At 30.8% G+C, this 23,727-nt stretch overlaps 3 protein-coding genes across 3 annotated transcripts in view; all 3 read left to right on the top strand.

Annotated features, from left to right (window-relative positions):
• The window catches only part of LOC105135476 (dnaJ homolog subfamily B member 7-like), a 2,598-nt gene extending 2,334 nt beyond the window's left edge, over window positions 1-264 (top strand). Inside the window, exon 6 of the mRNA XM_011040359.1 lies at window positions 1-264. The gene's annotated coding sequence lies outside the window, so the exon portion shown is untranslated.
• A 6,472-nt stretch (window positions 265-6,736) lies between these two features.
• On the top strand, window positions 6,737-9,126 carry LOC105135477 (dnaJ homolog subfamily B member 7-like). The gene is made up of 5 exons (XM_011040361.1): window positions 6,737-7,117; window positions 7,200-7,287; window positions 7,389-7,459; window positions 7,587-7,643; window positions 8,436-9,126. Exons 1-5 carry the CDS (start codon window positions 7,010-7,012, stop codon window positions 8,637-8,639), a joined length of 528 nt encoding a protein of 175 aa, XP_011038663.1. The 5' UTR covers window positions 6,737-7,009; the 3' UTR covers window positions 8,640-9,126.
• Window positions 9,127-15,264: 6,138 nt separating this feature from the next.
• LOC105135475 (formin-like protein 20) lies at window positions 15,265-16,193 on the top strand. The gene has a single exon (XM_011040358.1). The coding sequence runs from the start codon at window positions 15,473-15,475 to the stop codon at window positions 15,893-15,895; it is 423 nt and encodes a 140-aa protein (XP_011038660.1). The 5' UTR covers window positions 15,265-15,472; the 3' UTR covers window positions 15,896-16,193.
• The last annotated feature ends 7,534 nt before the right edge of the window (window positions 16,194-23,727 follow it).

Raw genomic sequence — 23,727 nt, 5'->3', positions numbered from 1 at the left:
AGCAGGAATATCAAACATATCCATGGAATCACTGCCTGTCCCCTCTACATGTTTGAGTCCAGTGATGGTAGCATTTCGGTTTTGAACTCTGAAATGTCTGTGTGTTTTGACTTTTGATAGACGTCTGGTCCGTCTGGGCTTCGGTTCCGATTGTATAAGATGTTTGAAATGTAGATTGGTCTGACGCCATGGGTTTTATGGTGATTGAGCCCATTGCACTGGGCTATCACCGACGTGGGAAGAAAACTACATGGCTTAATCTCTTGCCTCCCTCCTCTCTCTTTTCCCCCGCCACTTTTTCTCCTAATAAAACGAATACAGGCATGGTACTTTAAAACGAGTAGAATACGTGCTAGTAGAGTTGTTAAGAAAAGAAAAAAAAATTGATTTGAAATCTAAAACTCTAGAGTTTTTATGTGAAATATATGTAAACTATTGAACAAGCGTGTAGACAACTAATACATTTTTACTAACAATGCATCAATAGCTCTCCTATTTTGATCTTCTCCTAAATATTTTATTTTAGACAAGATATTAGAAGTGAATTGAAATTTACTACATGAGCGTGTAAGTATTGCTGGTGGCCAAGTGATTTCATACATATGAGAACGAAGGAAATGTGTAAGGTTGGAAGGGAAGAGTTTATCTAGTTCTCACAAGAGGACTTGGTGCACTAGCGAAACTAGAGTATTTTAAATAAGGGGATAAATAATTAATAAATATTATATTATGTAAATATATATTAAAAATCAATTTAAAACAAATATACTATACTAACTCATGCAAAGCAAAATTAATTTTAAAATACTTTTAAAATAAAAAAATTTATATTATAATTATTTTTTTTGAATTTTTATAATAATAAAATTCAGTTAAATTACATAATAATTATAAATTTTTCATATAAAATTTATAATAAAATACACATTAATTCATTAAAATTCATTTCACATCCCATTATCATGTATTATGCTGTACATAATGCATGAATATAGATTATAATTGATAGTCTAAATTTATAATGACAAATCATTTTTAAAAACCAAAAAATATTTTTTTTTTATAAGAAAAATACCAACCTGCGTTGAATAAAATTAGGCTTGCATGCACGTGTTAATTCTTCTCAAGCAAAACACAAATTGTCTAACAAAAAGAAAAAAAAAGAAAAAAGAAAAAAAAAATTATTCAATCATCTATCATGATTATTTTATAGGAAGGCACAAGGAAATTAACATCATAAAAAGAATCAATCTCAATTTTAATTCTACAAATATCTATCTTTACTTACCGATAACAATTAGATTGTTTATTTGTTCATCTAGTGAAAAAGTTTAATTCCATACTGTAATCAATTCAATTAGAAATTATATAATCTTTAATTAATTCAACACAATCAAATCAATGATTATTGTTCAAAAAAAATTCAAAACAATAATAACAAAATTAAAGAGACAATTGCTCTCTTTTATTTTTATATGGCACGACCACTAACTTGGTGTGCTAAATGGGAATAAGAGATGGTGAAAATTCACCATGTATCATTTTTCAATGAATAAATAAGCTTGTTTTAAAGTTTTCTTGTTAAATTTAAGGACTTGTATTGATTTTAAAAAAATCTCTAAAAACTCATATTCAAATTCAAATAGTAATATTAACCAATTTTATGTCTTGATACCCTTTTTTTTTTTTGTTCCCAATGGACAATTGAAGTTATATTTTTGTTACTGATATACTACTAAAGATTTTCTTAAAATGACAATCTTGATATAAAGTAATGGTATAATACATTGAAAACCCTAACCCATTAAGTTACCCATTTAGTTAGGAATCTTAGATACTAAATAGAAATCCTTGATAAAGAATGATTTGTGTTAGACTAGTTTATTAGAATTCTTATTTAACTAGATAGTCAGATTTCTAATTGGATTAAAATAGTTAGAGGTGAAATTTTTTTATAAATATAAAGACTAATGCATTCAAAATTTAATTATATTGAAGTGTGTGTTTATAAAAGTGATTAATCAATAAAGCTTAGGAGGTTCATCTAAATGCTTATGTGTTTTATTTTTAACAATTGATATCAAAGAAAAAAAGTCATTGGAGCTTGTTCATTTCAATGTTTGTGGGCTAATAAATCCATTGTCTGATGAATGTAAAAGATATATAATCACTTTTATTGATGATTATAGTTAAAAAAAAATTTGGGTTTATTTTTTACAAGAAAAATCTAAAGCTTTTGAAGCCTTTAAGAGGTATAAAGTAGTTGTTAAGAATAAAACTAACTTTCTAATAAAAGTTCTTTCAACAGATAATGATAAAAGGTATAACTCGCATGAATTTGCAATTTTTTATAAAACACGTGGAATTAAGAGACAATTTATTGTAACTTATATACCTCAACAAAATAGAGTTTATGAAAGAAAAAATATACTATTATGGATATGGTGAGAAGTATTTTGACAAGAAGTGGCTTACCAAAGGATTTTTGGCTTGAAATAATAAATTAAAGGATTTATATTTTGAATAGAAATCCTATACTTTTTGTTCAAGATAAGATGTCAAAAAAAGCTCGGAGTGGACAAAGACCGGCAATTAATCATCTTAGAATTTTTAGATGCCTAGCCTATACCTATATTCCAATTCAAAAGAGAAAAAAGCTTAATGACAAAAGAAAAAAATGTATTTTTCTTGTTAATAATGATCATTCAAAAGCTTATAAACTCTATAATCTCATCACCAAAAAAATTATTATTAATTGAGATGTTACTTTTTATGAAGCTAAATTTTGAACATGGAGTAATGGTGTTCAGTATCTCAAGTGAGTTTACTTTGAAATCAAATAAGAATTATGAAGGAAAAAAAGGTTGATGGTACTCTTACCTAGCAAATTATAAGGACTTTAATATATTTAACAATAATAAAGCCAAATATAATGTATTCAGTAAGCCTTATAAGCCTTATAAGTAGATACATAGAGAATCTATTATAATTTTATCTTTTGACTGTGTTGTAACCCAATTTTGGATTCACTAAGATTTTCTTAAATGTTATTTTATTTTATTATTCATAAAAAAAAATAATAAATAAATAAAAAGAAGTTTAAAATATATTTTCTCAAATCAACCGTATCTTTCAATCAAAGCCGTTATTTTCGGTCAAAACCGAGTCCACCGAGTCAATACGGGTCACACCATATTGACCAGGATAAAAAATAAATTTTAAGCTATTTTTGGTCAAAACTGGTATTTTTAGTCAAAAAATCCGGTTCACCGAGTTGATACCCGTATAAAGATTTTTTTATGTTCCAATATAATTTTCGGTAATTAAAATTGATTTTTAGCGGTTGAAAAGTTTTTTCTAATACTGATTTGAGTTTTTAATTTTACCCCTATAAATAAATATTATTATTATATATAATAAAACAAAAAAAATAATACAATTTTGTCACAATAGGCGGAGGATTTTTGCTTATGATAGGCGGTGCAGCTGTAACATTGAAAATTTTACATAACCCATGATTTTCTGTCCCCTCTTCATTGGTTATAAATAGCCAGTGAAAATATGACAGAAAAAAAAAAGAAAAAAAGAAGAGAAAATAGAAGAGAAACTCTGAGAAAGAATGTTATGTACTATTTACTATTTGATACTATTCATGTTTTTTTCTACTTTTCCTTCACGCGAGTAAGATATTGATTTAAAAAATAATAATTTGAAAAATACTAAAAATATCATAACCGTTAGATCAAATAGTGTTTAAATCTGGACATTTGATTTAATAGGATACAATAGGACTTACCACACTAGATTAAAACTCAAATCTATCTCAGCCTTTAAAATAATCTACCATTCGATCCTATTGCGCCATGTCATCAAGTGTACAAAACATTCGGTACACCGCGCCACACCGAAACAAATCTTAGCCCATCCGGACTGTCCGATCATCTTGCAGATCAAACCAATCACAGTCGCGGGATTAGTTCATCCATGATCCAACGGTTCATAGCCTTTAGAGACACCGGTGCACCATGCTCGCGTTCATACTGTAGCAGCATCTTGGAGCCTCTCTCTCCTCTCGTCGGCGATTCTCTCTCTCTCATTGGATCTCCCATTTTCGACCGTTTTAAGCTGTCAAACCACCACAGAAAGGTGATTCATCCCCTCTAAAGTAAAACCCCGGCAGTTTCACGTATTTTCGCCGCCTCATCTGGCCGGAAAAGGCTGTGATTATCATCGGTCGCCTGAAGCTTCAAATCGACGATTCTCCCTCATCAGCCATCAACAAAAGACGAAACCACTGTCATCAGAATCCTCTCCCTCAGATCTACCAAAATCAACCATGTGTTGGTCAGAATCTCGCCGGGAAATTTCGCCACCTCCAACAGTAACCGCGCGTGAGGCACAAGCGCCGCTAGTGGTATTTTCGTAAATTTCTGAGAAATCCAAGGGTATTTTAGTCTTTTACCTATACAATGGCACTCAGGTAATTTTTTGTGATTTTTTACGGTATTTTTGATATTTTTATATATAAATACTTGTAAATTTTTTTTGCATGTAAAAAAACAAAAAAACCAAAAATAAATATAAAAAAAATAACGACGTGGATCCAACGCCCATTTTATCATGTCACTGTTCATGGGTTCAAAACTCGATTCTCAAGTATGGATATATCATTTCTCAACGATATCAAAATAATTTTTGTTTTATAAAATCAATGTTATTTGTTGACACGTCTTTTTTATTTACAGAAAAGAACCGATGTCAAAAATTTAAATACCAAATATAGATTATGTCCATTATTATTTCTTTTGGTAGATTAGACGTAACTCTTCTTTTTAGGGATAAAAGTCGATATTTTAGACAAGTCTTCTAGTTTTAGGGACTGATGTTATTTTTAACGTGTTTTCTATTTTAGGAACCGATATTAACCATCTTAAAAAATTTGCAAATAAGTTCAAAATATAATAGCATTTGAATAAAATAAAAAACATACAAGTAATGGTAACCTTTCTCTGAAAGGATGTTTTAAGGGTGATGTCTACCTTCCCTTAATCATAACTAACTCAATACCTGAATCTTTAGGACCAGTGTCTAATTTTGGATTTCTAGTTCTCTCAAATTACTAAATAGCGACTCCAATAAAAATCTTTATTTCCCCCAATCAAGAAAAAAAAACTTATTCTTTTTGTTAAACAAAAAAAAAATAGAACCGTCGCCCGACATCGTGTAGCGACAGACTGCTAAAAGAATACTTCAGTCCATAAAAGGTTCTATAGAGTTTAGGTTATTCTAGAAAAAGTAGAACAATCAAATGTTATTAGGTTTACTAACAATGACTACAAAAGAGATCAATATGATAGAAAAAGCATTTTGAGTATGTTTTTATACTTGGTCTAGTAGCTATTTCATTGTCTTTAAAGAAGCAATCAATTTTCATTTTGGTTGAAGAAAATTCTTAAAGAAATTAATTTCAAGAGGGAAGGTCATATAGTAGTTATTTTTTTATTACAATAACTCAACAATTAAACTCTTTAAAAATCCAATTCTACATGGTAAAAACAAACATATTGATTTGAACTTTTATTTTTTAAAAGATCTCATAAAAATGGGACTATTAAGATTATCCATTATAAAAATAAAAATCAAATTACTGATATATTCATCAAATCTTTTAAATTAAAATTGTTTATGAAGCTTGTGAGATTAGTTGGTGTTTGCATTAAAAATTCTGGTCTAAGTAAAAAACCTTGATAAAAAATAATTTGTGTTAGATTAATTTATTAAAATCCTTAATTAATTAGATAGTTAGATTAGAATACTTAGAGGTGCAATTTTTTAGTTAGATTAGAATACTTACAGGTGCAATTTTTATATAAATATAAACGCTAACGTATTCAAAAGCACTAAAAAATTAAGCATATTAAAGTATATTTATAAAAGTAAATAACGAGAGATTCATCCAAATATTTATCTATTTCATTTTAAATAGGGATGCTTTTTATAAAAAATTGGATTTTGTGCTTAAATATCTTCTTGTTTATCGGAATTGCTTCTTAACAACAATAAAAAGGAAAATTTTTGGCAAACCAAAGAAAATAGTAATGCTATTAATCTCTAATTTCAAGTTAAAAAAATAATAATGCTATTAATAGTAATACTATTAATGACCTTTTCATATAAATGGCATGACTCAATGTCTTAACTAAACGCTATTATTATCAAGTTTAAGCCAAAATTAATAACACTTCTGATCGCAACATCAATTTGTTTCTTGTATTAATTTCTCAATATTTTTATTTATAGGCCTACTTTTTTTTTCTTTTATGGAGGAGTACTTTTTTTTCTAGAGAATTTTATAAAATTATTGAATCTTAAATCTCATTGTATATTTATAAAATATTATATTAATTTTTATACATGTTAATTAACTTGCATTAAACATATATTTGTAAAATAGATGTTAAAAACACGGACGTGTTTAAATATATTATTTTTCTAATTTATGTGTTTTTTTCAAAGCTTTTGTTAAATTATGTTAGAATGTAAAAAATCCGTACAAAGCGTGGCAAGCCCGGGGAAGTTGCCAGGTCAATCATTAGCCTGATTTTTCAAAAGCAAACGTGTCAGAACCTGTGCTCTCTCTTTTTCTTGAAAAATGAAAAAATATCAGTCCAGTAGCCATCTCATCATCACCGTCCAAAACAAATCAACAGAGAACACGAGAAGCCTCCAAGCCCAAAAAAATCCAGGATTGTAGCTGGTAATATCTTTGTTCCTGAACTTTCCATACTCAAGATATTTTTCATTGCCAGCCTTCTCGAACATTCCATATCACTTAATTTGATACTTTCTAGTACTACAATCTTATTCCAATTTTCTATGTATATATAAGTGTTCGAACATCAATTCTCATGAAGTCACCATCTTGTTACAAATACAAGCCCAACGCTCCCAAGACTACGGTAAAGTGGAATACGTTCTGAGAGCTTGGCTGGCTAGCTTACAAGTTTTGATGGGGGCTGATCAGCAGCAAGGGTTACCGTCTTATTACAGCATTCTTGGTGTTAGTTCTGAGTCTTCTATTAATGAAATAAAGTGTGCTTATCGCAAGCTTGCTATGGTGTGTGTCAATTGATTTTGGTTTAATATTTCTTTTGAAGTTGCGTGGTATATTACTTATGGGTGGTTGTTTGTTGGTGCAGCAATGGCATCCTGATAGGTTGACAAGAACACCTTCGCTTTTGGGTGAAGCCAAACGTAAATTCCAGCAAATTCAAGAAGCCTATGCGGGTAACTAATTAAACTTATCTGAAAGCAGCTGTCTACTGAATGCTTTTGTGAGAAGTTTTGTTTCCTTGAATCGTTAATTATTTGATGCTTCGTTTTGACAGTGTTATCCGATCATAGAAAAAGAACAATGTATGATGCAGGATTATATGGCCCTGAAGACCAAGAAGATGAGGTAGGTGATGGGCGTCAATTGAATTTCGTTTCTAGTTTTAATCCACTGCATTAATTCAACAATGCGTTTTCCTTTCTCATTAACGCTCGCATCGGCTGATTATTGTTTGGTTGCTTGTGTCTGTCAGGGCCTTTCTGATTTTGTGCAAGAAATATTGAATCTCATGGCCCAGGATAAGAGACAGGTATGAATTTGATCTATGATTTTTTTTCTATACTACTCATTGAGTTTCCCAATTTGTAAATTTATAGTTTCTCTGCTGAATCTTGTGATCAACCCATTGCAATGTAAAGTGCAAGTATATTTTAGAGCATTAAAAATCAGATCTTGGAATGAATCAGAAATCAATTTCTCCTTTTCCTTTCTTGTAATAAAAAATACTTCATCTTTGTAGAAAACAAAATTGGTTATGTTGCTGTAGAGCATTAATAGGAATCAGATCTTTAAATGAATCAGAAACCAATCCATTCTTTTTTGTTTTGTTATAAAAGTAAATCTATCTTTGTAGTGAACAAAATTGGTGCCTTGAGAAGCATCCTTCCTTTTGAGAGCAGGGAAAGTTATGAAAGTATTGGTTTTGGTTGTAGGAGAGAAAAAAATGGTGGATAAGAATTTTGCTTCTTATCATCATTACTAGAGTTCTAATATTATGGTGGAAGAGAATGTGGGGGGGAGTAGTTCGGAAATCTTCATGTCAAAAGCCACCGTCTAGGGACTGATGTCCCGCTGCTGGCACTTTGTGCTGTCTGGACAGGATGCTAAAACACCCAAGTTCTGAAGCATCCTTTCGCTAGGATTGAATTAGACATTCTAAAATTAGCTGACCTTTAATGACAGGGAAAAGGAATCTATATCATTTGGGTGTTGTGGAAATCTTGTTTGTGGCAATTTTTATGCCAATTTTTTTTCTGAAATGTATAGCTTGGTTGATCGGTATGCTTATCTTTTTAATACCATCTTCATGAATTGCGCACAGGACAAGAGTTACAGCATGGAGGAGCTGCAGGCAATGCTCTTGGAAATGGCTCAGGGATTTGAAACTTCATCGTGGTACTGTGCACCCTCAATTCTTGAAGAACCTAGAAATTCAAAAAGGGCAAGGTGTGATGCAGATCCAATGATGGACAGGGGAAGTTCGCATTTCAGTCTTTCGGGCTGGGGAGTGTATGGTTGTGGCTAAGAGATCAACATTGTTTAGCTGAGAGCAGCACTGTTTCTTCTCAAATCGCAAACATTTTTCTGAGTTGTGGTGACAAGAATATATGCTCTTCAAATGACCATGCTGTTGCTTGCTTGAATTGTTGGACTGGTGCTTGGGGCTACTGGAGAAGTGGCTGGTGGAATGGTTTGGTTTCTTAATCAATCCTTTGCTTTCGTTGACAGCAGATGTATATATTTGTACCAGCAGGAATATCAAACATATCCATGGAATCACTGCCTGTCCCCTCTACATGTTTGAGTCCAGTGATGGTAGCATTTCGGTTTTGAACTCTGAAATGTCTGTGTGTTTTGACTTTTGATAGACGTCTGGTCCGTCTGGGCTTCGGTTCCGATTGTATAAGATGTTTGAAATGTAGATTGGTCTGACGCCATGGGTTTTATGGTGATTGAGCCCATTGCACTGGGCTATCACCGACGTGGGAAGAAAACTACATGGCTTAATCTCTTGCCTCCCTCCTCTCTCTTTTCCCCCGCCACTTTTTCTCCTAATAAAACGAATACAGGCATGGTACTTTAAAACGAGTAGAATACGTGCTAGTAGAGTTGTTAAGAAAAGAAAAAAAAATTGATTTGAAATCTAAAAGTCTAGAGTTTTTATCTGAAATATATGTAAACTATTGAACAAGCGTGTAGACAACTAATACATTTTTACTAACAATGCATCAATAGCTCTCCTATTTTGATCTTCTCCTAAATATTTTATTTTAGACAAGATATTAGAAGTGAATTGAAATTTACTACATGAGCGTGAACTGTTAATATGATGAAAGTTTACATAATCATTAACTTCAGAACCAATAAGATTTATCGAGGTATACGCAAGCTAACCCAAATACCCATGTTAAATTAAAAAAAAATATTAATTTTTATATAGAATTGCTAATATGATAGTCACAAATAACTTATATAATTATTAACTTTAAAACTCATAAAATTAATTAAAATACATCAAGTTAATTCAAACTATATATTAATAAAAAAAATAATTATCTAATAACCCCTCACCAGCCTTATAAAAGATTGAAAACACTATAAGTATTGCTGGTGGCCAAGTGATAAGGACTTGAGATCGATCATGGTTAAGTAAGTATTGCTTCTTTTTTTTTATCTATTTTCAGTATGCCAATGCAATGCAATGTCGTGGAGGATCTTTTTTCAATTTTTTTTCAATTTAATTTTATAAAAAATAAAATATATATTTAAGGAAGACGATGATTTGAACTTAGAGTAAATAAGACTAGTCTAAATTTATTTTTTTTCGAGAGAAAAAAAGTATTGCTTCTTTTTTTATCTCTTTTCAGTATGCCAATGCAATGTCGTGGAGGATTTTTTTTCGATTTTATTTTTTTTTTATTTTATAAAAAATAAAATATATATTTAAGAAAGACGATGATTTGAACTTAGAGTAAATAAGACTAGTCTAAATTTATTTTTTTTCATTCATTTTTTTAAAGAAAACAAGATTAACAACATGATGTTTTTTTAAAAAAATTAAAGATAATTAAAAAAAATATTCATAAAAAATATCCAATGATCTGAATTGAGTATAAAAAATGTTCTCTTTAATTAAAAAAAAACTCAATTTTCTTGTTCATGTATATATCTTTCGTTTAAAAAAAAGTATTTTTTTTCAAAATAAAAACATATAATGATTTGAAAATAAAGTTTGAGTAAAAAAATCATAACTTGATAATTTTAAAGAAACTATATATGAAAATATAAAATATAATTAATTTGATAAGATTGTATAAAAAATAAAAAAATATTTATTTTATTTTTCAAAAAATATTCTTGTGCTATTTTTATATGAAATTAAACATAGTAGATTTATATATAATTATTCATAAAGTAATTATTAATATTACTATTAATAAATCTAGTATTATTTAAAAATTATGATATATTGGATAGTTATTTAAATTTTTTAATGAGTGGATGTGTTGTGGTCTATTATCATATTTTTTTTTAAAAAAAATAAAATTAAAATAAAATGTCCAACGCGTTGTTAGCCTTGTATACAATGCTTCCTTTACTAGAATAAATTTTTATCACCTCTAATGAACAAAAAATCAGGTTTGATATATTTTTTTTCTCAAAATCTAATTTCCAATCTATTTTTACTTAAAAATACACAAAAATATCTTAGAGATCTTAAAAATTTTATTTTTAATCCTAAAACACTCTTTAATTAGCTTAAAAATCCAAACTAAAATTAAATAATTTTTTTATATAGTTTGATAAATTTTTCTCAGTATAAATAAAAACCAAAACCAAAACAATCTCTATTAAACTCTTATATCCAATAACAACTATTGTGACAATAAGATCATTTTTATGGCTAGAAAAGCCAACCCAAAACTTTCCTTGTCCCATCTTGAGCCATTTTCTTAGTACTTTTTTACTGTTTGTAGACAAAAATGTAAAAAAAAATAAAATTTAAAATTTAAATATAAATACATACAGCCTTAAGAATCAAATATAAAAATGTACGCTACATACAACCTTAAGAATCAAATATAAAAATGTACGCATTAAAATGTATTTTATTATGTTAATGGTGTCCATAATGTATGGTGATTGATTTTGTTTTAGATTATCAGTTTTAATTTAATTGGATGAGACATGGTACATGTGTCTCTTTTTCTTGATTTTTATAGCATGGTAACTTATTGAATTAATAATTAAACGAAAAAAATGATATAATTTATAAAAAAAATAATGTGTATATAAAATAGAGATGTTAATGAATATAATTGGATTGAGTTTATATTTATTAACAAACTAAACTAGATTTTTTATTGATGTTATAGATATTTACAATTTGTGCTCATATTATTAATTTTCATGGATTGAGCTTAATTAACTAAAATTCGAATGCAATAAATTAACCCAAATCTATTATAAATTGTAGTAAATAATTTAAACTTAATACATCAACTAAATCAATTGATTAAAATAAAAAAAATTAATTTAATTTTAATAAATAATGAGTTAGATGAGTTGGCTTGATGAAGTTTTAAAAATCTTAATTTCCTACTTGACTCATAATATCTATTCCATGAATTGTTTTAACCCATTATCATATATAATACACAATTTATTCGATTTTAACGGGTTGAGTGATGCAAATATTTAGAGGAACGCCATGTTCATTATAGGTTCCCAAAACAACGTGTCTCAATTCTAGACGTACCCAAATGGTGACGTGGGGTTTTATTCCTTTCGTGGTCCATTCTCTTCTTCCTCGACAGCCCCTGAGTCAATTATTGACATGGAACAGTGATGCTGAGATACAAAAGAAGGTTTAAGGTAGGAAGGTTCCAAAAGCAATGCTTAAACACAAAATTAAGGTGCATGATTCGGATGTTGACTAGAAAACGAGAGGAAAAGGGGTGGAAGATGCTTCAAGCAAATGGGCCGGTGGGCAGTGTTAACTACTCCCCCCACTTTCACTCATCCATGATTGTGGTCGGATTCTGTTATTCCTCAATTTTTTGTCCCCTTTGTTTTTTTATCTCCTTTATCTTCAAGTTCAAGTCCACGCAATCGCATTCTTCCTGCCTTGGTTCCTTAGCACCTCCGCTAGTGTTCAGACAATATACTTCTTTTCAAGAAGAGGTTAATCATATTCTTGCAACCTCTCATAGTTTATAAAAAAATCTTTCCAAGAGAAGGTTAAAATATGTTGTTGGGAGATTAAAAAAAAACCTTCAAATCGAGCCCCATCCAGATCTGTAATGACATGATGTTTGTTAATGAAGTTCTAGGTATTGATTTGATTTTAACGGTTGAGATTTTATTTCGATGAATTTGCACTTTGTAGGTGGTCGGAATTGTTTGAAAACTATTAATTATATTTCTCTAGAGAAAAGTAATTATTAATTTCAAAGAGAAAAAAAAAAACTAATGTTTTGAAGGTCAATACTCTGGATTTTACAGAACATGATGAATTGTGTTACCAATGACTTAGCATAATATTGGACCAATGAATTTTCTTCCTTAAATCGCGGGTCAAGTTTTGGTATCTGGCGTTTATTCCTTCTAACGATGGTTTGGAAATTAAACGTCCATGAGAGTTTGTGGGGTGTGCTGATTGATACCTCGGAGTCTTGTGGCCTTCTCATCTGGCGTTTTCTTAGTCGTTCTCTGACGCCGGGCGCCGTGGGTCTGAAATCAATCATCCATGAACACCCGCCCATTCCTAAAATAACAATCTAGTTTAGTCCTTATATTTATGTCAAAACCTGATTTTGCCCCCTGTGTTGGGATTTCGGTCAATTACAGCAAACATTGCCAGAATAAGGTCCTGCTCATGGTTAACTAACAAACGTTAATTGTTGACATTTATGTTTCTTATTTCTAAAATAAAATAAGAAAAGGAGACCCACAGAGGCCTATAAATAAAGCCTTCAGATTTTTCTTACTTCGTTGCAAAACACTGTTGGAGACTGTACAGGTAAATAAAATTGGTAAATGTAAATATTATAGTACTAAAAAGGGCCGTTTAGGCTTTTGAACATCTGAATTGAGAGATGGATATGGCTTACTTGCACCATCATGAATTCTATCAACTAATGCTCATTACCTCCTATAAACTTAACTGGTCAAACTTGAATTTACTCTTTAATAATTATAATAATGATTATAATTTTAGATTTTTTTAGAATTATTAGAAATTTATATAATTATTAATTTAGAGATTTATAAAATTAATTAAAATACACATAATCTAATTAAAATATCTATATTAATAAAAAAAAATTCTCATTGCAATCAATTATGGTGGCTGGATGACTTCAGATAGTCAAGCTCCTCTCAACTAACCTTATGGTGACTCAAAGGAGAAGAATATTAAACAGCCACCGGTTGGTTTCTTTTCTCTTTTCTTTGACAAACGAAAGTGCCCTTGGTCCTGCTCCTTCTACTCCTACTCATACTGCTACTGCTACTTCTACTTCTACTCTCCTAAGCAAGTAATTAAATTTCTTTTTCCAATTAGATTTGCAGAGTGATGAGCTTTCGCGACAAGAGATTCATTGAGAGAGAATCTGAGCAAAGGCTCAAGAGTCAAGGTCCGCGCCAGCCCCACCACGAATTTTAAAATCTCCACATGTATTTACATTTTCTATTTGCGTTGCCCCGAAAGTAAAATTGGTACCAAACATGTATGGAAAAAATTAATCAATTAAGAGAGATTATTGGTGGGGGAAAGAAATTGCTTTTGTGTTTATAATTTATCCGAAACATTCCACATCTATAATATCAGCTGAATTAGAACCAATAATTAACTATTACCCAATTGCTCTGTTAATATGGGTTTGATGAAACAAATCATGATCAAATCACAACATGACTCAAATTCATATAATATTTGAAGAATTCCTTTCGCTTTTATATGGGCTTCGAAGGTCGTACAACGCAATCCACATAGTATTATTCATCTGATATTTGGGTCCAGTTTTTATTTCAAGTAAAGGTTATTTTTTTATACAAAAAAATTGGATTTACAAAAAAAATTGGATGATAATTAACTATATATTTATTCCAACTAAATCAGTTTCGCAAACACTCAATGTAACTTAATAAATTATTAAAACAGGGACAGCAATCAAGGGAAATCTATTCTGATGTTGTTTTCATCTGCCTATAACTTATAAAGACCCCTGAACTATCAATTATTTTGAATGACGTCTCCTATATATTTTTTTTACTTTCTTTTAATTTAAACAAGCAGACCATGGGTTAAAACTGGGGTAGTTTTGTCTAAGGACACCCCAATCTAAAACATTTTTATACGGCGTATTGCTCGCGGATATATTTATATTGCTACTTGATCTTATACATTTTTATTTTAAGATCTCTGCAAAGAATACGGAATTTCAAGCACAGCAGAGCTTGGCTGGCTAAATTTCTATTATTTAAGAAAGGCATTGCTTTATTTTCGTTGCAAGGTATACGATTCCGCCATGCATAGCTTTAATTGCCACAACAATCCTTGCAAGATACATTAACCATGTCTTTTTTAATTTCTGCTGGATGAAGAAAGATTAATTAACAATTAGAGTATAGTGCTACCAACCACACGCGTATGATTTGCACAAGCTGGAAGGGACTATATTACATCTCTGATCAATTATTAATAATTGTATATTATATATATAAATATTAATCCCTCAATGCATGAAGTATATATAAAGAGAAGTTCAACTTTACACACACATGATAATATTAAAAGATATACTTGATTATAAAATTTGCTCTCATCTTTAAATTTTTTTAATGTGGATTTTAAAATCATCATTTTAAAAAATAATAAACCAATATAAAAAATATATTGAAAATCATATGGAAAAGGTATTGAATTTAATTCTAATTGACTCTCCTTGTCATGAAAAAGAATTACACGCATTTTTATACAATGACTGGGAGACACTATAAGAATTCGTACTCGTATATGTATGAATATATTGATCAGAACGGTGTAGATGGCGGGCCCCAAACGCTGGACCATCCACGTGCGATCTATGGATTGCCGTATGAGAAAAGGCAACACCCTAGCAAAGGAGGGAGAGAGAAAGAAAGAGAAAAGGTCCATAAAAACACTCCATTTCTAAATTCCATTAACCAAATACCACCAAATTCCCGGACAGCCTTTTGAGACTAGGTATATCACAGTTCCATGCACCTAAGAGTCTAAGACCCTAATAAACAGCTCTTATCAAGCCCCCTTTCCTTCAATCCTCCACCAGATTGATCTCTCTTGCAATTCTCTAACTTCTAGCTAGCCTCATTATGCTGTTAAGAATGAGTTTTTTCAACTCTTTGATGCTATTAAGCATGTTTCTTTTTGTTGCGGCACCCGTTCACGGCTTCGATTCAAGGAAGCTTGATGAGAGCACCGTGCCTGCACCAACTGAAGAGAAGTGCGCGCCATGTAATCCAAGTCCTCCACCACCATCGCCTCCTCCACCAGTATTGTGTCCACCACCACCTCCTCCACCAGAGTTGCCACCACCGACTCCAAAGAAGCCACCATCAGGTTACTGCCCTCCACCCCCACCCGCACCATCCTTTATTTACGTAACTGGTCCACCAGGGAACTTGTACCCTATTGACACCGATTTCTCGGCTGCTGGCCGGCCAACCGTGGGTTTGCAAGTTTTGATTGGATGTGGAATATTGTTAGGATCACTGTTTGTAAGATTTGGCGTTTGAGGCCAGAATTTATAGAAGTCAATCGAGATGGCGTGATCAAAGAGTACAAGGACAACAAGATAAAGAATCTTCGTGTCCAAAAGGATATAACTTCATAGCTAAGATGTACTTGGTTCTTGCTTTATTATCTTTCAATTGTTCAGTATCTTGAATAACAGTCGTCTCTTCCCTTTTCGTAATTTCGTTTCAGCAACAATTTTTCTTTTTTAATTCCGTCCTGTTTTCTTTTAGTTATGTTAATGTTGCTAATCTGGTCATGATTCATGGTTTGATAAATGAAAGAAAAGTATACGATCAATTTTGGGTTCTGGGTCTATAAATTAAATGTATACTTTTACAAGAATAATTAGGTGCTATTGTATTATTTATCTTTAATTATTGTGGATAGTATAATGGATGAACCACCAGCATGCATCGCCACACTGGTTTGTTTTAATTAAAAACTCGCCTTCAATTAGGTCCACCATTAGTCGGTGATGTCTTTAGGCATCTCCTCCGTGATTTGGACACATGATTCCAATTTTAAAATGTAGGGTTAGTTCTTGATGGATACCTTGATTAGTTAGTTTGTGGAAGAAATCATTAGATAATCCAAGCTCATCTGGTATTGCATTGTTTTTTAAAATGATTTTTATTTAAAAATATATTAAAATAATGTTATTATTATTTTTTTAAATTTATTTTTAACATTAACATGTTAAAATAATTTTAAAACACAAAAAAATAATTTGAAATAAAAATAATTAGTTTTTTTAAAAATAATTTCTAAAAATAAAAAAATAAACGTGTCCTTGTCAAGAGGCAGTCCTTTATTCTGAAAATAAACTTGTTCAAGTCATTAATGCATTCACTGGACAAATGGTCATCAGATGGGGACAGTGGTATAAGGCAAGGGATCCAAAAATCAAAGAAGAAATTGAAAAGTAGCCCATCAACACGAGAATAACTTGTAACATTCGGAAAGTTATAAACCTTTTTAAATACTTTTAATCCCCAAGTCATTTCAAACAAAACTTACACAATCATTAAGATTTGTGTATAACAAGTGATTCCACGTCGAGAGAAAATAAAAAAAACCCAGGACAAAATAATTAGTGTTAACTTGGGCCGCCCCCCTCCTCTCTCTTAGAAATCCCCTTCTAAGTCCATCTTCGGTTATCAAAATGCAAAGCTTTTAAAAGCCACAGTTGACCAACCGTCTTTGTGAGTTCTATATGTAGCTGTAAAATATTGTTGAGATTATGATTTGTCTCGATCATGGTTTTAAAAACATATAATTGATCAATATATATTATAATTTTACATTAATTTCATTAAAAATTCTCTTTTAAAACTTCAATAAAAAAAAACTACAATTTATATTTTTAAAAATCTATTTTTAAAAATTATAATCACAGGAACTACAACCTTATCGAATGATTGCACTAATTCCATAGCTTGGATGCACTCAATCCAGAGCTTGGATAACTGGGCATGGCGCCATCTGTCCCTGCAAAGCCCTCTTGCCCCAGATGTCACGAATCCTGGTTGCTAGAAAATGCTTCGAAATCAAAGAGGAGATGACAATCATCTGATTTGGTGTCAGTGGATAAAATCAGTTCTGATCACCAATGTGTCAGATGTCGTCACGGACAGTTTCTGAGATCTACTTCGGTTTCACCAAATTGTGGAGCCCAGTCACAGACATCGGTGAAGTCTGGCAGCTTGTAGTTAGCCTAATTCACCTTTTTACTTTTCCTTTTGGTTTTCGTTTCTATCATTACTATGCAAAGTCGCTCCAAAATTGTCCTGCAAGTTACAAGAAGGTGGTTAAAGTGGTTGTGCATTACTCTAGTTTGCAGAGAAACCATCGAAGACTGGTCAAATTAACTGGGGAATGTTTGGAGTTAAGAGCACGCTTGGTATTATAATTAAAAAAAATATTTATTTATTTTTAAAAAATATATTAAAATAATATTTATTTTATTTTTAACACCAACATATCAAAATAATTTAAAAATATAAAAAATTAAAAAAATAATTATTTTTTAAAGTATTTTTCACATTAACGTATCAAAATAACATGAATATATAAAAAAAAAATTTAAATAAAAAAGTTATTTTTGTGAAATGATGCTTGGGATACATTTCTAAAGTGCTAACGTAACTAGCGTCCCCATGTAAACCAGACTTTTTTAAATTGATTTTAATCCTCTCATAGAAAATTAATGGTTTATGTTGCTCCATTTAGTGAAGAAGACACATAATTTTAAAAACATTCGAATTACCTGCTAATTGCAGTAATGAAATTTTAATAGTTAAAATTCAAACTAATTCATGATAGAACCTAAAAAATGGATTAAAGTGATTTTTTATTTAAAAATGGACCATTATATATATATATAAAATATCAACATATTGTTTGGGAGAGTAAAAGGTCAGAAAAAATATCAGCATATTGTTTGGGAGAGTAAAAGGTCAGAGGAAGGAATGGGGGGCATGGGAATAAGGATAGAAGGTCTTTCCTCTGTTTGGGAGAAAGAAGGAAGGAAGGAAAAATTACCTATTGTAACCCTTACAAAAATTTCCCCTGGCCATAATGAAGGATACAAATGTAATTGCATCAATTTTCACAATCCATTCTTTCCTTCCAAATTCCCCTCCATCCAAGCATCGAAGAGAAAGCTGTTTTCTCTCTCTAAATGTTCCTTTCCCCTCACTTTCAATCCTCCCTCTTACTTTCCCCTATTAATTGGCTTCCGGACACATTGTAAGAGTTTAATCAAAATTATTTTTGAGCTTTAAGAGAGCATTTTAAATTTTAGAGGAGCCGTGATTCTCATCTGGGTCTCTTAGTTTCATAGTTAATTTTACAGATATAATATATCGTGTTTAATATAGTTTTTTTTTTTTTTTGACAATCAACGAGATTATATAAAAAACAAGAACAGGTCACAAAGAAAGTAAAGACTGGGCCGTCTAGAAGATGGCTAGTAGCAGAAGTTAAAAAGAAAGAATTTAAGCCAGGCTATGAATATCAATTGGGTTCTTAATTGACGGCCATTTTTTTGCCGAATAATCTGCGACTTTGCTCACATCTCTACTGATATGCCCAAAATTGACCTCCTTGTGCAAGATCTCAGTAGCAAAAAATCGTTGAAGATGGGGTTCGATTTTCAAGGAGGTGACCTGGACATTGAACATCTAGGAATTGATGGCTTTCCAGGTTGGTTGCCTAAACAAAGACCAGATCCCTTCTAATGACGAGGTATTTTCCCCCCCTTTATTGCAACATGATTGATTGATTAGCTTTGCCTCTCTTTCTTTTTTTTTTTTTCAAGTTTATCTTTCACTAATTCTAAAGAAGTGTTTGTTAACGTAGTTTTTTTTTTAAGTATTTCTAAAAAAATTAAAAAAAATAAACTAATAATTTTTAATGTTTTTAATGATTTGATATAAAAATAAAAATTATATGAAAAATGTATTTTTAATGAAAAATACTCTATATTATGTTACTAAATACATGCTTAGCCATTTTAGAATAATTTAAAGATCCATTTTTAAATGAAGTATAATATGATTAAAAATTAATTGTATTTAGTTAATTAATATATATCACAATTTTTTATGATTCTCATTAAAAACCTTTTTTAGAATATTAGTTAATAAAAAAACTATAATTTATAATTTTAAAAAAATATTTTTTAAACCGCAATTACAATACTCTCATCTGGGTCTCTTAGTTTCATAGCTAATTTTACAGATATAATATATCATGTTTAATATAGTTTTTCTTTTTTTTGACAATCAACGAGATTATATAAAAAACAAGAACAGGTCACAAAGAAAGTAAAGACTGGGCCGTCTAGAAGATGGCTAGTAGCAGAAGTTAAAAAGAAAGAATTTAAGCCAGGCTATGAATATCAATTGGGTTCTTAATTGACGGCCATTTTTTTGCCGAATAATCTGCGACTTTGCTCACATCTCTACTGATATGCCCAAAATTGACCTCCTTGTGCAAGATCTCAGTAGCAAAAAATCGTTGAAGATGGGGTTCGATTTTCAAGGAGGTGACCTGGACATTGAACATCTAGGAATTGATGGCTTTCCAGGTAGGTTGCCTAAACAAAGACCAGATCCCTTCTAATGACGAGGTATTTTCCCTCCTTTATTGCAACATGATTGATTGATTAGCTTTGCCTCTCTTTTTTTTCAAGTTTATCTTTCACTACTTCTAAAGAAGTGTTTGTTAACGTAGTTTTTTTATAAAGTATTTCTAAAAAAAATTAAAAAAAATAAACTAATAATTTTTAATGTTTTTAATGATTTGATATAAAAATAAAAATTATATGAAAAAAATATTATTTTATTGTATTTTTAATTAAAAATAATCTATATTCTGTTACTAAATACATGCTTAGCCATTTTAGAATAATTTAAAGATCCATTTTTAAATGAAGTATAATATGATTAAAAATTAATTGTATTTAGTTAATTAATATATATCACAATTTTTTATGATTCTCATTAAAAACCTTTTTTAGAATATTAGTTAATAAAAAAACTATAATTTATAATTTTTTAAAAATATTTTTTAAACCGCAATTACAATGTGAAATATGAACTTGGTTTTGGTTATGAAATTTGCAAGTAATGGGTGCATTTGAATTTATTTATTTTTTGCTATGTTGTCAGGCGTCACACTGATGTATAATTGCTTAATTATGAAGCTGCACGCTAATGTTTTGCACTTTGCCGGCAGCAGGGCATAAAATTGTCAGAAACCAAATAACTCTTATCTTGACTTGACTTGCACAACAGTAATTGATTACATAATTAAGTGGCTGGGGAAGTCCTAATTTTGTCCATAGTTCTTAAAATTGCCTTTATTGTACTTGTTTAACACATTAATTTAATTTTAAAGATATTTATATAAATTTTACTTACGATAGAATTTTATCACTATATATATATATATATATAAAACAACTGAAAGAGGTGGAAAATCGTTGTGCACACAGACTGGAAAATGTCAAGAAGAAAAGTAGCATTCACCTTCTTTCATGTATATACGATGATCAATTGTTTTTGGTCGACACTAACAGAACACAACAGCCTGTACTGCTGTACAGAAAGAAAAAGGAATGCTAATAAAGGGGAACTGATCGATCTGAATATTGTCTGTGTGGTTTATTCTTAATTTTTCATTCCTTTCTGTGTATCAGATTGAAACTTAAAAGAGAATAAGGTAAAATCTCAATATTCTTCTTCCCAGGCTCTTTTTTTTTTAATTAATATTATTGATTAAAATGGGTGTACAGAGACAATAGATAGACAAGCTGAGTTTATCCCACCCACACACACATGTAGAGAGAATCCACAGCTCCTAAAAAGGACTGTTCTTTCTTATCAATTGCCATGGATGAAATCAACGAGATGCAGTCGCCTCCACTAGGAATAGATAAGTAAGATAAAGAAAATTACTAACTTTGTCAGTCACCCTTTTGGCCTCTGGGGTTCGATGATCTTATTTTCTTCAGTTTGAAAATGAAATTAAGGATTTCGCTATTAAGCCAGAGAAATAAAACAGCCCAAAGAAGGTTATCCTATAAAGCTTATAAGATGACAGGCTGGTGTTTTGTGCTTTGAGAACCTTGACCTGTAGTTATTCATTTCAGCTACACTGTTTCTGGACGAAAATGAAAACAAAACACGCACACTAACAGCTGTTAAATGTTCGATGGGTTTGGAAATTGGTACCATTTTTTTATTTTAGCTTTAACTACTACCTCCTACAAGTCAAAATAAGTGCTCATTTAAGGAAAAGTAAAGAAAGGAAGCAAGCAACTACTACGAAGCTAGTTTCAAAATAAGTGCTCATTTAAGGAAAAGTAAAGAAAGAAAGCAAGCAAGCAAGCAACTACTACGAAGCTAGTTCCATGGACACGATGAAATTGAGGAAAAAGAGGAAAAAGACGACGTTGTTTGGTAATGTTGTAGGGTAATGGTTTAAAGTTTTTTTTATATATAAATATATTAAAATAATATATATTTTTTATTTTTAAAATTTCATTTTTTACATCAACAGGTTAAAACAATCTAAAAACATAAAAAAATTACATGTTAAAGCAATCTAAAAACATAAAAAAAATTATTTTAAAATTTTTTTTAATTCAAACACTGCCGAACACTTTCTGCCGGCTATTAATTAATTTTCTCTGTAGATCTCCTAAGGGTTAATTGGTTATTTATTTCCAGAGTGTTCCAATATTAATGTGGATGTTCTATAAATAATTATTATATATGGGAAGCCAAGGAGGTCCTGAAATGCAGTAGTAATTATTTTATGTTGGAAGTTAACTAAACGTCAAGATCACTCAATTTGTTTATTTTCCAGCTCCACCCTATGATTTTTTATTGCCTGGGGAATCAGTTTTTGGTGATTGGAATCAGACTTTCAAAGTCAGCAAAATAATAAGTCATCAGATTGGACTCTTTTAACTAGCTGCTATCTTTTTCTACTGGCTCGTTCAATAATCGAACACCACAATCTTTAAGAGGACATGGTCGTAGAATAGGTATAGATTTTCACTTCTAACTAAAACCACACTGCACAGCTAGTAGTAAATCCTGTTTAATATGGCCCCGATGGATTTGTTTGGATGATATAATTCTCAAAAAATTATTGAGTTTGTTGAATCTTTACGCTTGAGATCATCGATCGACATCGTTTCAAGATCAAAACTTGAAGAGGGAAAAGGAAAGCACAATTTTGATGAGTTCCAGGCAGCCATACCCACATAAGAACTCGAAGTAAATTGAGATCTTCAAAACGCATATGCTTTTGAATATTGGAAACAGAGTGTGTGACAATCCAAGACGGCATACACGAATTTCAACCTATTGGAAACAGAGTGTGTGACGATCCAAGACGGCATACACGAATTTCAACCAGTACGTTCTTTTGCCATATAAAAATTCACTCTCTTTAAAATCAATAACTAAAGTTTGCTTGTGACGTACAATTAAATAATTTATATAACAGGAGCAGCAGTTCTTAGAAAAGGAGGCATTTAGGAGACAATACATGCACTTGGTCATCCAAACCATGGCTATCCTTCGAACTGAGAGGTGTCTTCTTCTTCTTGTGTTTTTTTTTTTTTTTTTTTGCCCTTACAAAGGGAAGTCTTGAACTCCAGATTCCAGAGGAAAAGGCAACGTGAGTACCATTGAGCCAAGTAGATCACTCATTGGCAACTGTGATGTGAGGCATTGTTATTCAAATCAACATTGCCTTGGAAACTTGTTTTTGTTTGTAGATCAATGTTCACTACTATGGTTTGTTGACGAGATAAATATATATATCTATTACTGATATAATCTTTTGTTTATGTCATTGTCCGACCGGTGACCAAGCGCATCACTAAAACGCTAATACAGTTAAATACATGGCCCCTGTTTTCAGCAAATTTTGGTAGAGTGGGCGAGGAAGAGTATCAGTGAAAGGGAGGGTTTCGAGTCACAAGTAGTGATTTGAGAGTGTTTTAATCCATCCATTGTCGTTGCTATTTACTATCAGGAAGTAGATGAGACATTATTAATTCTAGTTTTTTAAGAAAAGGAAGTAGATGATTGAAAATGACATCATACCTAGGGAATCTTTCCAAGTTATAAACATACGAAAAATCTCATCTGGTTAGAGGACAAAAATGCTGTTACATTTCAAAACGAAGGCCTAGCTGTAACCAGAAGAAAACATTTAAGTCCTAGCTAATTTTCCTAGGCCACATCTTGTGAAGCTAAGACTGCGCTAGCTGAGACTAGAACATGAAAAAAAAAAAAAAAAAAACAGA

The sequence above is a fragment of the Populus euphratica genome, unplaced genomic scaffold (assembly GCF_000495115.2).
Source record: "Populus euphratica unplaced genomic scaffold, PopEup_1.0 scaffold123.1, whole genome shotgun sequence".
Taxonomy (NCBI): domain Eukaryota; kingdom Viridiplantae; phylum Streptophyta; class Magnoliopsida; order Malpighiales; family Salicaceae; genus Populus; species Populus euphratica.
The sequence above is the reverse complement of the archived record's forward strand: the minus strand, read 5'-3'. Positions and strand labels throughout refer to the sequence as shown.

What these genes read in the sequence shown, in the direction of transcription:
- LOC105135477 (XM_011040361.1), top strand. Translation starts at nt 7,010, where the DNA reads ATGGGGGCTGATCAGCAGCAAGGGTTACCGTCTTATTACAGCATTCTT. An exon ending in AATTCAAGAAGCCTATGCGG is followed by an intron (nt 7,288 to 7,388) that starts GTAACTAATTAA and finishes TCGTTTTGACAG; the next exon opens with TGTTATCCGATCATAGAAAA. An exon ending in CTGAAGACCAAGAAGATGAG is followed by an intron (nt 7,460 to 7,586) that starts GTAGGTGATGGG and finishes TGTGTCTGTCAG; the next exon opens with GGCCTTTCTGATTTTGTGCA.
- LOC105135475 (XM_011040358.1), top strand. Translation starts at nt 15,473, where the DNA reads ATGCTGTTAAGAATGAGTTTTTTCAACTCTTTGATGCTATTAAGCATG.